Raw genomic sequence first — 12,757 nt, forward strand, 5'->3', positions numbered from 1 at the left:
TAATAAATGTTATTTGCAGTTAACAATTTTCTTTTTTCTTTATTACAATATTTATGGCAAGACTAGGTATATATATGGGCTTATATGATGATGATAACACACAACAGCAACCACCTAAATAGACAATTTTTTTCCTTGAAATCCTTCTCTTGAAGACGGCCTTATAGCACTCGTCGGGAATATAGTCAGGAAGTATGTTCGAGTCTCTACCGTTTCGAATGAAGAAAGTCAGTTGTTTTGTGTGTTCCTGCGTGTGAATAATTGTTTGTCTTTAGATTATTTCGAGCCGTTAGCTTCGAGTCTGACTCGCACACGACCGAGTTTTTTACCAATAACGGATACTTACAAAGAAGTAAGATGCACCAGACCGTTGAAGGCGTCTCCCGCGATCTTAGTAATCTTATTGTTGGACAGGTCGATGCGTGCGACGCGCTTCACAGACGCGAACGCGCCCGCACCTACTTCTGTTATCTCGTTCTGTTCGAGGCGGCTGAAAGGGATGGAAGATAACATGGAGGTAGAAGAGAAGTTACTTTGAGCACGCGAGGGGATTTTAACGATTCAATATTTTGGTTTATATTAGAAGTTATTTTGGAGCTACATCTGTTTTATTGTTATATGTGGGTAGGCATAGTAATAAACAAACCTATTGTTTTATTTTACAATAGAAAAGATTCTAAATAGTCTTTATGTTAAGTCAATATGTATGAGTGCGAAAGAGACTATTGCTAATCTGAGGGCAAAGGGGTGGGTCTGACACGCCTGACTCCCAAGTGACGGGAAAGGACTATGAGGTCCATTATCGGGTGGAGCTATTAAGAGAAGGCTCACATCTCGGTGGCGCGGTGCGGGATGGCGGCGGGCAGGTCGGCCAGCAGCTTCTCGCGGCAGTCCACGGTGCCGTCCGGCGAGCAGCGGCACGGCGGCGGGCAGCGCGGCTCCGCAGAGCATTCCCCTACTATAGCAGTGTTCGGGCCTGGGCGAATAAAATATTCTTATCACTTGTGTTTTAATATTATGTTGAATGAATAATTGTCAGTTAGGATACAGATGTCGATTTTCATAACTCATCAACACAACAACATACATGTTTGGTGTTGACTTCATAAGGATGCTAAATTATACATTCTTTTAATTTAGTAAAAACGGAAATTTCGCTTTATAGTTCTAGATTGTAAGATAGCCTTTTGTGCTTACTATCCTTTAAAAAAGGATGTTTATATCTATAATTTAATAATTACATCATTATATACAGTATGTATAAATATTAAAAATTCACTAAAATCTTAATATAATTAATATTTTAGCACTAAACGATGTCGATTGCAATCTATAAACGGCTTCCCGAATCGGTGGTAAATGTTATAGCTGTGTTATGACAACACAAAAGTGCTTCTATAAGAAGTCTAAGTGAATAAATGAATACTTGAGTTTCAGTTTAATATAACCGAGTAGGACTCACCGTTACAAACCAACTCGTGAGGTTCTATCTCGCTGAGGAAGGCTCCGCGCAGCGCGGCCGGCGCCTGACATCTGTTTAATCAACGAATAATAAATATAGACTAAAACAAATTTTCATTCCTTCAGTCAAACGATTTATTTTCAAAAATAACTTCAATCTGAACCAGAGGTTTCTAAGATGAGCGTTCAAACATACAAACTCCTCAGCATATTATATAATTAAGTATAGATCGTTAGTTCATTCCAATTTTTTAATTTGCCTGATTCATTTATATTATTTACTTTGATTTTAGATTCTAGTGTCCATTTGCTAAATGAAGTATTTATTCATTTAAGTTATTTACATATAACAGACTTCTAAAAGTGTAATTGAATAAATAAATATTTGAGTTTCATCGTGACTAGTAGATAATTAAAGTCGTATAAGAAAGATCTAAAATATAATTTAAATTAAATCAAGACTTTATAAATTGGACTACAACCTATATTCAGTGATGGCACGTCTTGCTATTATCTTCATCTACCCGCACCGGAGAGCGATTTTTATGAACTTTTTCAAAGAAGTTTTCAAGTGAAAATGTAAATTTGTTAATAAGAATAATCAATCGTTGATCCAAATTACTTTAAAGCGAAAATCTAAGGTCCATCATTACAAGCTTTCTCGTTTACGACTAGCAGAAAACACTAAATTGGTTACAGCATACCTAGCTCCGACCCCCAGGATGCCGGCAGCGCGCACTGCAGCGCCGAGCCTCGCCACCCGACAGTCGCACACCATGGGGTTGTCGAAGAGGCGCAGCGCGTGCAGGCGAGCCACCATGGCCGCTTCCAGAGACAGGTAGGTCAGGTTGTTGTTGTTTAATGTTCTGAAAGAGAATTATATAGATTAATAAAGGAATAAAACGATTTAAAGGGCCTTGTGGGCGGGCGTATATACTCATATATTGTTCGCAAACCCTATATGTGGTAATATTTTTCGGGTAAGTCTCACTAAATCTGACGTTAGAGAGAAGGAGGTCTGGACACCGGTTTTAAAATATAAATGTATTTTTGTATTAATTAACTTTAATCCTACATGATGTCGGTCTTTTTATAATTTTAATTTAAATTCGGAGTAGTTTAATAGATGTTATGATACATAATATAAACCTATTATTTCCTAATCGTAACGAAATTCCCATCTAAATCCGTTGTGTAGTTAACAAGATCTAAGCATACATACATACAGACACGGGGATCGACTTGCTTTATACTATGTATTACTGTGATAATTTATTTGATTTATTCAAAACTTACAAATACTGCAGACTTTTCAGATGTTCCAGAGCCTTGTCGTCGATGCATTTGATCTGGTTCCAGCCGAGGTGCAGCGACTTGAGCGCGGTGAGGCCGCGGAAGGTGCGCCGGCTGATCGCGGTTAAGTCGTTGCGGCTCAGGTCTCTGCAAGGATGGGTGACCGGAGTTCTATTACGCGCTGTGGTTCTTGTATTGCACTTTTTATTACGTTGAGTAAATATTTATTAATGCTGCTATTCGATTTTGAGATTAAAACGACTTATAGTATACTTTACGACTTATAGTTTACTTTATTATTAGTATACTTTTTGGTTTTATAGATTAAGAAGAGTTATTACGATTTGTGTTTTGTAATATAGTTTTATAAAGGGCAATTTTGGTAGTGTATATGGTGCATATAGCATACTTGCGACCAGACCCGGCTTCGCTCGGGTGCAATCCTACTATCCTACTAATATTATAAATGCAAAAGTTTGTGAGGATGTGTGAGTGTTTGATTCTCTTTCACACAAAAACTACTGTACCGGTTGCAATGAAATTTGGTACGTAGATAGCTGGACAACTGGAATAACATATAGGCAACTTTTTATCCCGATATTCCTACGGGATACGCGGGTGAAGCCACGGGCCGTAATATACCAATAAAACATTATTACGTCATGAATAATTTTAATTTGCAAATATCGAATTGATCAGATTTAAGGAAATTAGAAAGTCTGGGTGGACAAAGGTATTCTGTGAACGAAACTGCCATATTAATATATATTTGTAATTAAACCTTGTTGTGACTTTTAAAAACATTTTTGCTACACATCCCAATTTAAAAATATTTTTTTATATTTTTAGCTGACAATCTAAAGACGCCGGAAGTTACTTCTTCCTTTCATACTGTATTTTTTAAATTTCTAAGTACATGTCTACTGAAGATTTAATAAAACGCAAGACGAGAGACGAGAAGCGATTACTGCGAAGGTAGTTTTTAATTCCCACAGAAAATATATTTATATATTACAGACGTACTGTTGGTTCAGCTCATCTTTACAAAAAGTTACTAGGTATTCTATCTAGGTACCGTGTGCGTTCCTAAGCGAGATCCCGTCATTACCCGCCACCCGCCGAAGTAGGCCACCGTGAGGTTTTAGCCAGTAAGAGTCTGGCATAACCTTTGCCACTACCCGCGAAGTAGCAAGGTATCCATGAAGGATTTCCTCACGTTAAAAAAAAAGGTTTCCTATATTAAAACGCGTATCAAACTCTTCTCCTATCATAGTTGATTATTGATATATGATAGAAGAATATAAATTGGTCCCTAGATATACTTAAATGGAAGTCATTGTCTATAAAAATGTTTGTATTTTAGTATGTATGTTTGTTACGTTTTCACGCAAAAACTAAGGAATGATTTCAAAAATTCTTTCACCATTAGAAAGCTGCAACTTCACTGAGTAACAAAAGCAAGCTCCGGGCGAAGCCGGGTCGAACGGCCAGTATGGAATAAATAAAATTAGTACACAAAATTCGATTACATCCAAAATTGAATGACCTAAGACTATACGTTATAGCAAGATCTAAAAAGTACCTACATTTGGTTTTCCCAAATTTTAAAGACATACGAAGCGTCAAAAATGATTCATGTCTCGGTGGGCTACCGTGATATGTTAAAATAGCACTAATTCCAGTGTGAAAAAGTGATGCAGATAGATGACCTAAATAGCTCTGTTTTTTCCCAAACCATAGTTCTGCTCCCCAGTTAACTCTAAAATAATCATTATAATTAATTCACAAAAATTCAAAACAGACCATACTTAAGCCAAGCAGCCCTCGATAGCTTCATCAATCTAAGTTATTATTTAACTTGCATTACGAATGCATTCCCCCGTCGGCCATTTCCACGCAACTTAGCTGCGGATCGCGCTTGGCACGCGACTGCCTTCACTCGGAGCTTTCTGCTGGGGCTAGTGGATATGGCCTTGTATTTTTTATGCATGTGAAAATATTTAAATAACGTTATGTAAAGATGACATTAGACATTGTTAAAACTGTTATCAAATAAAATCCATATTTATAAATATTTATATGTCAATTTGTTAGCGAGTTGTGCGGACTTGAAATTTATTTTCATAAAACTTTGTAGCCACAACTCTGATAAACAAGTTCATTTCATTTCATTTCAATTAAACATTTCAAGATATTTAAAGCCATCTTCCGAAGCAATTGAACCATTTACTTAGCGAATAATTCTATTTATTTAATATAGCATTCAGATTAATTCGTTTATTAAGTGAACGATCCTACTAATATTATAAACGCGTAGTTGTTAAGTATGGATGGATGTATGTATGTATATGTTTGTTACTCTTTCACGCAAAAACTAATGAATCGATTGCAATGAAATTTGGTACATATTTAGCTAGAAAACTGGAATAACACATGGGCAACTTTTTATCCCCATATTCTTACGGGATTCAGACTTACGCGGTAAAAACCGCAGGGCGCAGCTAGTTAGAAGTAACATTCAGCATGAACTATTACGACTCCCTGTTCCCCACTAGAACAGCCAAGTCCCACGACTTAACGCTAGTTGATTAAAAGCTTATGTAACTTCAATTGATTTTCAGTTCAGCTTCAATTATCGCAAACAATAGGCGTATAATTTTATGTCGCTTTGTTCTTGTAACCATACGCATTAATATAACGACCGTGATGTGGTGTTTCTGATAATTTGTTATGTACATAGTGTAATATTGGTTGTTAACGTGTAATATTTTGATAAGTAATTGATTAATTTTTTGCACTAAATTCGGCAGTGAGAGTTCTCATAACAAAATCGTAAAAAATGTAATTTTGATAACTTTATTCAGTGTTAATAATTATCTTATCAATTTTATTAATTACTTTGTAAAATTCCTATGTAATAATGCGATTTTCCTTTATTTTTTTAATAAAATAAGAATATAAATTCAATAGTTGTACAGAACAAATCTTTGCGTGTGAACTCGGAGTATATCGAGATAGAACAAAAAACTGCTAAACCTAACCAATATATCCTTGTAATTTCCACTAATGTTATATATGTGGAATCACTTTACTCTGTCCATCTGTCCGTCTGTCTGTTTCTTCTTCGTGTCTAAGCCACAGAATCGATTTGGATGTAATTTGACATAGAGATAGTTAGAGAAAGGAAAAATATAAAGCCTTATCCATACGAATATAACGTTATAACTCCGCGAAATTACGAAATATCGGCCACTGAATTATAGATGGAGCCCACGCCACCCGACTGCGCCCGAAAACTTGGAGAAGGTATTTCTATTGCATTTTTTATTTCGTTAATTAATAACTACAAGCTAACTTTTTTTTATATATTTTCAAGGACAGATTACCAATAATCCGTCCGTGGCTTCGCTCGCATAGGCAGAGGAAATCATAGAATTTGTCAGAGTGGGCGATAACGCCCCCTTGTGTGTGCTGAAGGCCTAGAGGGTGTGGAGAGGAGAAAAATAAAATGTTTTAAAATTATTTTTCTTCTAGTAGTATATAGTAGTAGTTTCATTACCTAGTTATTTACTACATTTCTATATTTTTCTTTTCGTAGTGAGGGGATGATAAAAAGTAATTGATTAATAAAAAAGGGATTTCTGGGATAAAAACCGTCCTTTCTCGGCTCCCTGTACCCAATTCATCTAAATGACTCTAACTATTCCTGTAATTAGCGCGTTCAAAGAAACTTTTCAGCTACACATTATAATATACTGTCGGTCCGCCCCGGCTGCGCCCGTGGTACGTATATAGCCTAAAGCCTTCCTCAATAAATAGGCTACCTAAAACTGAAAGATTTTTTTCAAACGGATCATTAGTTCTTGAGATAAACGCGTTCAAACAAACAAACAAACTCTTCAGCTATATAATTTTAAGTACAGATTACTACTTCGTGTGGAGATATTTACATTTCTATGTATCATCAACGAATAAAAAAATGTTTCAGTGGACGTTCGTTGAGGGGTTTGTCCATTCTGCATAGCTCCGTGTAAGTCTTTGTCTGGCGTCCACGTTTTGGGATATTGGGTGAAGAATTAATAATACATTACTTCGGGGCAGAGGGACGGAGGGAGTTGTTCTAAATGCTTGAAATGAGATATGTTTAGGTCTATAACGTCTGTTTCATCCTTCCACTACACTGATATTGTGAAGAGGCAATTTTTGTATGTTTGTGACGTTTTCACACATAAAGTGCGGGACAAATTTCAAAAATTCTTTCAACAATCGTAAGCTGCAATTTCACTGAATCCGACTAATATTATATGCGAAAGTTTGTAATGATGTGTGTGTGTTTGTTGCTCTTTCACGCAAAAACTACTGAACCGATTGCAATGAAATTTACGTATACATTTTAATTTATATATAGGTACGCAGACAGCTGGACAACTGGAATAACATATGGGCAACTTTTTATCCCAATATTCCTACGGGATACGGACTCACGCGGATGAAACTGATAATATATAAATAATAATAAATGTTGGAGTTGTGAGATTTTGAGTTTGGAGCGTCAATGACCTTTTGTGAAATGTGATTTGATAAATACGATTTATTTAAAAAACCTTCTTCCATATCAATAACCAGTAATTTTGCCTTACATCGAATTCAATTGTTTCTACGGGATTCAATTAACAGTATCACATCACAGTACAGCGCTAAGGATTCTGTTTCATTGGGAAAAGACTCGGCTTCTCTGTTCAATAGTAAACGAGAGTGTGGAGACGTGGGCCAGGTGACTTCGACACAAAACGCGACCGCGGCCCTCGAAGCGCTTTGTGTCGAGGGCGCTATTACCCTTTGTTTCTTCTTAAAGTGTTCACAAAATGCTGGTGTAAGGGATGGCGGGCAGCCCTTTCGTTTGCAACTATTGGAATTGGAGGTGTAGGGCTTTATTATGTTTAATTACTTATGGGGTGGTTTTAAGGGCAAATAGTTTGGAGCTGGAGTGTGATTTTTCGTGACATGTGGAAATATCGTGACCTGTATGAAAGGAAAACGCGAATCTTAATGTCGCATACTAAAAACTCTATGGCACTTGTAGACCTGAGCTTTGACACAGCAATTTTTATGTATAACTGGATTCTTGATCTGGAATCAATGGTAAAATAAAGCTTCGCGAGCCCTCCTGAAGCGCCTTTGTATATTAACACGAGTATCTGTAATAATAAGGATAAATTGAAGTTTTTGCAATTTTAGTCAGTCTTGATTAATATATGCTTATTTTGTTTGGGACTATTACAACAAATGTTCTTATAAATTATCTTATATTTTCATTTAAATTTTATTAAATATATTCTCCAATACATTGCGCACTTATAATTAATAAGTTATCAATAGTATTAAATAAAATGTAGTCTAACATTCAAATAGATATTTAATATGAAACAGATAATGAACTTCCGCCCGCCACACGGCACAAAATGGCGGCACTTCCGCTCTATTAGTGCGACACTGTGTAATTGCTTTATTAATTGATGTCACTTCCCAAACCGTCACACGAGGTATTAGAATATTAATTAAGGTTATGTGAGACATTTGAAAACGTGTAAGATGTCACATGAAACACTTTACGCGAAGGCGCTATGCGGCCAATTACGAATGGGATACACTTAGCGCCATGTTGTGACGTCACAGTTATCAAAGCAAACTTATTAATAGTAGAAATTGAATGAAGCATTATTGATAGACAAAAAGTATTTTTAGGTAAATCGTATTTTACAAATGACGTGTGACACATAAGATTTTCTTCTTAGTTCGCAAAGATCTGCAACAGCTGAACCGATTTAAAAAATTAATGTACCAATAGTAAGCTACGTTATCTGCAAGTGTCGTCTCACTAATATTATAAATGTAAAACTTTGTTTGTTTGCATGTTTTTCCGTCAATCGCGCTGAAACTACGTAACAGATGTTGATGAAATTTGGAGGAACAGGGTATAAGCTGACTTGGGTGATAGGATACTTATATGCCGATTAAATGCTCCCTTGGGATAAAACAGGAATCTTCATATCCGGGCGGAGCCGGGACGAGCGTCTAGTCTTAGTAAAAGTGTATGCTTGTAATGAATATAACGCAAATAGTTTTTCAGTTTCAGCAGAAGCCAAATATAATGCATTTTTGCAGCGCCTACTAATTCAATTTGCTCGCAATTCGGCGCAGCGGAAACTCCCGATGTGTTTTAATTTAATTTTTGCGAAATTTCATGTGATCATTTGCGAAATTTTCGGATATTTTATTAAACTAAAAGGTTTTTTTTAAGTTTGCTTCCTAAAAATGACCTTTGATATGTAATTTAATATCTTTCTATCTCTACTAATATTATAAATGCGAAAGTTACTGTCAGTCTGTTACGCTTTCACGCCTGAACTACTGTACTGCACTGCACCGATTTTGATGAAATTTAGTATGAAGATAGAACTGTACTTGGGAAAAGAAATAGGATACTTTTTATCGCTAAAAAAGGGTAGATGGAGTTGAAATAGGGGATGAAAGTTTGTATAAAAGTTCGTAATTGTCAGACCGATTTTGATGAAATTTATGACTAAAGTCTATACATATAATAATATTAAGTTTGAGTTTGTTTGTACGCGCTAACACCATGAACTACAATAAAACTACAGTAAATTATTTTTGTGCTGAAAAGTCCATTCATTGAGATATGCCATAAGATTTCATGAAAGACGTAGGTGAAACCGCGGGGCACAGCTAATATGAAATAAAGCAATGTACGTTAAATTACTCTACTTAACTATTCAAATCCCATCGAATAGGATTCAGTACAGGTGATTTTATTCGATTTATACCATAGAAGATAACGTGAAAAAGTAAATCTACAAAAAACGTTTTTTACCTAAAAATGAAGTACCCAATAAAGTCAACCGGAAGGAGGGTAGACGACAGGAGCCGGAAGTGCGGCCATCTTACCGGAAGCGAACTCTGTTAATGAGCTTTGTTTGAAGTTATAGCGTTTTGGATAAAAGAAAATTGCTCTGATGCGTTTTTAACTTTTCCGTTACTGTTGAGTGAGGGTTATTTTCATGATTTTGCTCAGAGAATGTCTAAACTAATATAAAGAGGAAAGTTTTTGTTTGTTTATTTCCGTTTAACTCCAAAACTGTTCGACCGATTCATTATTTCAACGAGTTACAGGAGCAATACATATACTTTCAGAATGTAAATAATAAAAACACACTTACACATATCACGTAACTAGTTACATGAAATTCGATGAGATTATAACTAATGCGTTGTAGTTTTCAATTCATTTTGGAAATTATAGAATGTGTCAGTTACGATTTTGTATACTAATATTATGTTGTTTGTTTGTTTGTTTGTTCAATTAAGTTACGAGACTATGGTACAGGCTGCAGATGTTTTAATTTAAAAACGACAAATTGAAATAACTATTCAATATAAGGTAGGTATTCGCAAACTTCATTGCATCAAATTTTCAAGGAAACGTAAAATATTGAGAAATGCCACAAAAACTTCTAACAAAAAACCTTTCACATACAAATTCGGAAGACCCCAGGTAACAAAGAGCATAGTAACGCCCCTTGGCCCCCGGGGACAAATTGCAACGAAATTATTCATGCAAGGTACGCTGGGGCATGGGGCGTTGTATATTTTTATATTGTATCAGCCCCGAATTTGCTAAGAGAACCAGTATACTTGGACCCCTCTGTTCTCAGACCGAAGATATCTCTGTAATACAAAAAATACATAAATACTTTATAATCTATAGATAAATCACAATATCACACTAACATTATAAATGTGAAAGTTTATTTGAGATGTTTGTCCGTCAATCACGCTGAAACTGTGATATCGGATTTTGATGAAATATGGTATACAGACAGGGTATGATAATGTTCCCTTGGGATAAAAAAGGAATATTGATATCCGGGCGGAGCCGGGACGGGCGTCTAGTAATCAGAATAGTTTTAATAAACTAAAGAACGCGCTTAAATAATAGAACCAACTATATTGCCTCACTTTCTCTTATTCAAAATACCTATGGGTATGTAAGTAAATAAATTATTGAACCGCGGAGATCCTAATCAGAACAATAAGATCGAATGAATGAATGATTCTTAAAATTATTGTACTGTCACCGATCCTTGATTAGTGTTTGAATTAAATCTGTCCGTTTGAAGTGGGTCGATATTGAGTTTAAAGGAGTGGGTTGTATAACATACAGGTGAAATTTTTAACTATTTTACTTAAATTTTACCATTTTAGCATTACCTAATTTTAAATCAAATTTCGCTAGAAATACCTATTTATATCGTGTTTTTAAAAATTATAATAATAATTTCAGCGACCTTGATATTTTTTCTGAAAGCTTAAAAACTTACAAAAACAAAATTCGAAAAACAATTAATTGTAATTTTGATTTTTAAATTTAAACTGTACTCATGCATGTGATTTCTATGTTTTTTTTGTATCCTTTATATTGCGTATGTGACTGAATATGTCTTTATATTTAAAGCATTTAATTTTTAGTGGTAAGTAAGTGGAAGCTTTGCTGATTATGTATTGTTTGTTTCCCAAAGATAAATAAATAAATAAATAAACAAATTATTTTCTAATTTAAATTTGTATTAGACTCGGAAAAACATTTCTTAACATTTAAAGACAATAAAAGGGCCAACCTTTACGTCTCGTCTCACGGGACATTAAATCCGTTCTATTGTTTCAACGATATTTTAAAATGGCCGCCGAAATGTCAAGAGGGCGGGAAATTAGAAAGAAATCGTCTAAGTTCTGTCACCAATCCGAAAGTTCATGTACCCGTGGAATGTTATTTGTTGATATTTTATATCTGACCTACTAGTATCTGAATATTAATAGAATCTAGTTAAGATAAACATAAAGGATATTTTTATGAATTTACGTATGTATTTAATTCAAAATATGCACATTTTAACTTCCTGATAAAGTTGTCGCCGAGCCTAATTAACATTCTTTAAGTATATTTTTACACTAAATTACAGTGAGATTCCCTCGCAGACGATCGAAGCGGAACATTTAACCACGACTAGGAGAGACTAGAGACGACTACTAACAATACTAGAGACGATTTCAAAAAGCTAGTGATTTTTTTGTACAATCTTTTACTTAATTACAGTAAAATAAAGTTTTCGTCAAAACTTTTATTTAGAACCAACGTCATAACACAACTAAAGGTTGCTGCGAGCTTTAAGTTCTCGGATTTGCTTAGTTTTGACAATGGTAACAATGACGGTGAGACTAAGCTAGATGCTGTCCCTACTTCCAGACAAATGTTTTTAATGCTAGACTAACTCTGTGTGTCTGTTGCTGTATTTGATTTGTTTATTTGAAATTTGAACTTCGAAAGGTAAAGAATAGATTTTATTGCAATTTATAGGCGTTAAAGGGAAATAAATAAGGTAGAAAAAGGATTAGGAGATAAAAATTTATATGAGATCAACGCAGGCGGATCATCTTTTTAGTCTTTAGGTATATTATTTAACCTTGCAATAAATACAATTTTATAAACCTGCAGTCCCTCAACAAACGCTAAAATTCAATAAATTTATATGCTAATGTCATTTAAATTCCGCTTACAACTTTCGTGTTTTCCCAATTCACAGCGCGTCCGCCATTTGCAATTCCAACTTGGCCGTGTGTGAAAAACTGCAGTTGTAGAGACACCCGATAGGTTTGGGACAAGAGCATTTTTTAAATGTTTTCTTGAAGTAACTTGAAGTAAAGAAGTAAAGTTGAAGTAAGCAAATTATTATATTAACTTCAATCATCCTCCTTAATCATTATATCTATGAAAACACACCTAAATACATTGCGTGGTTTTAGAGATCTACGCTTACATAGGGACATATAGACAAACAGGCAGACAGACAGAGAGCGCCTTTGTTTGATACTGTGTAATAATAATATGCGATATATACTAGCTTTAGCTTTCAGGTTCGACCCCATA

At 35.1% G+C, this 12,757-nt stretch overlaps 1 protein-coding gene across 2 annotated transcripts in view; it reads right to left on the reverse strand.

Annotated features, from left to right (window-relative positions):
* Positions 1–12,757, reverse strand: part of LOC119839031 (protein slit) — a 43,376-nt gene that overhangs the window by 19,065 nt on the left and 11,554 nt on the right. For both annotated transcript variants that reach the window (XM_038365202.1, XM_038365201.1), the window contains 5 exons: positions 2,758–2,901; positions 2,166–2,327; positions 1,463–1,533; positions 832–976; positions 347–490 (listed from right to left, as the gene is read on the reverse strand). In XM_038365202.1, the coding sequence (XP_038221130.1) occupies positions 347–490; positions 832–976; positions 1,463–1,533; positions 2,166–2,327; positions 2,758–2,901 (666 nt within the window). The remainder of the gene's footprint in view (positions 1–346; positions 491–831; positions 977–1,462; positions 1,534–2,165; positions 2,328–2,757; positions 2,902–12,757) is intronic.

This window comes from Zerene cesonia, unplaced genomic scaffold (genome assembly GCF_012273895.1).
Source record: "Zerene cesonia ecotype Mississippi unplaced genomic scaffold, Zerene_cesonia_1.1 Zces_u007, whole genome shotgun sequence".
Classification (NCBI taxonomy): Eukaryota; Metazoa; Arthropoda; class Insecta; order Lepidoptera; family Pieridae; genus Zerene; species Zerene cesonia.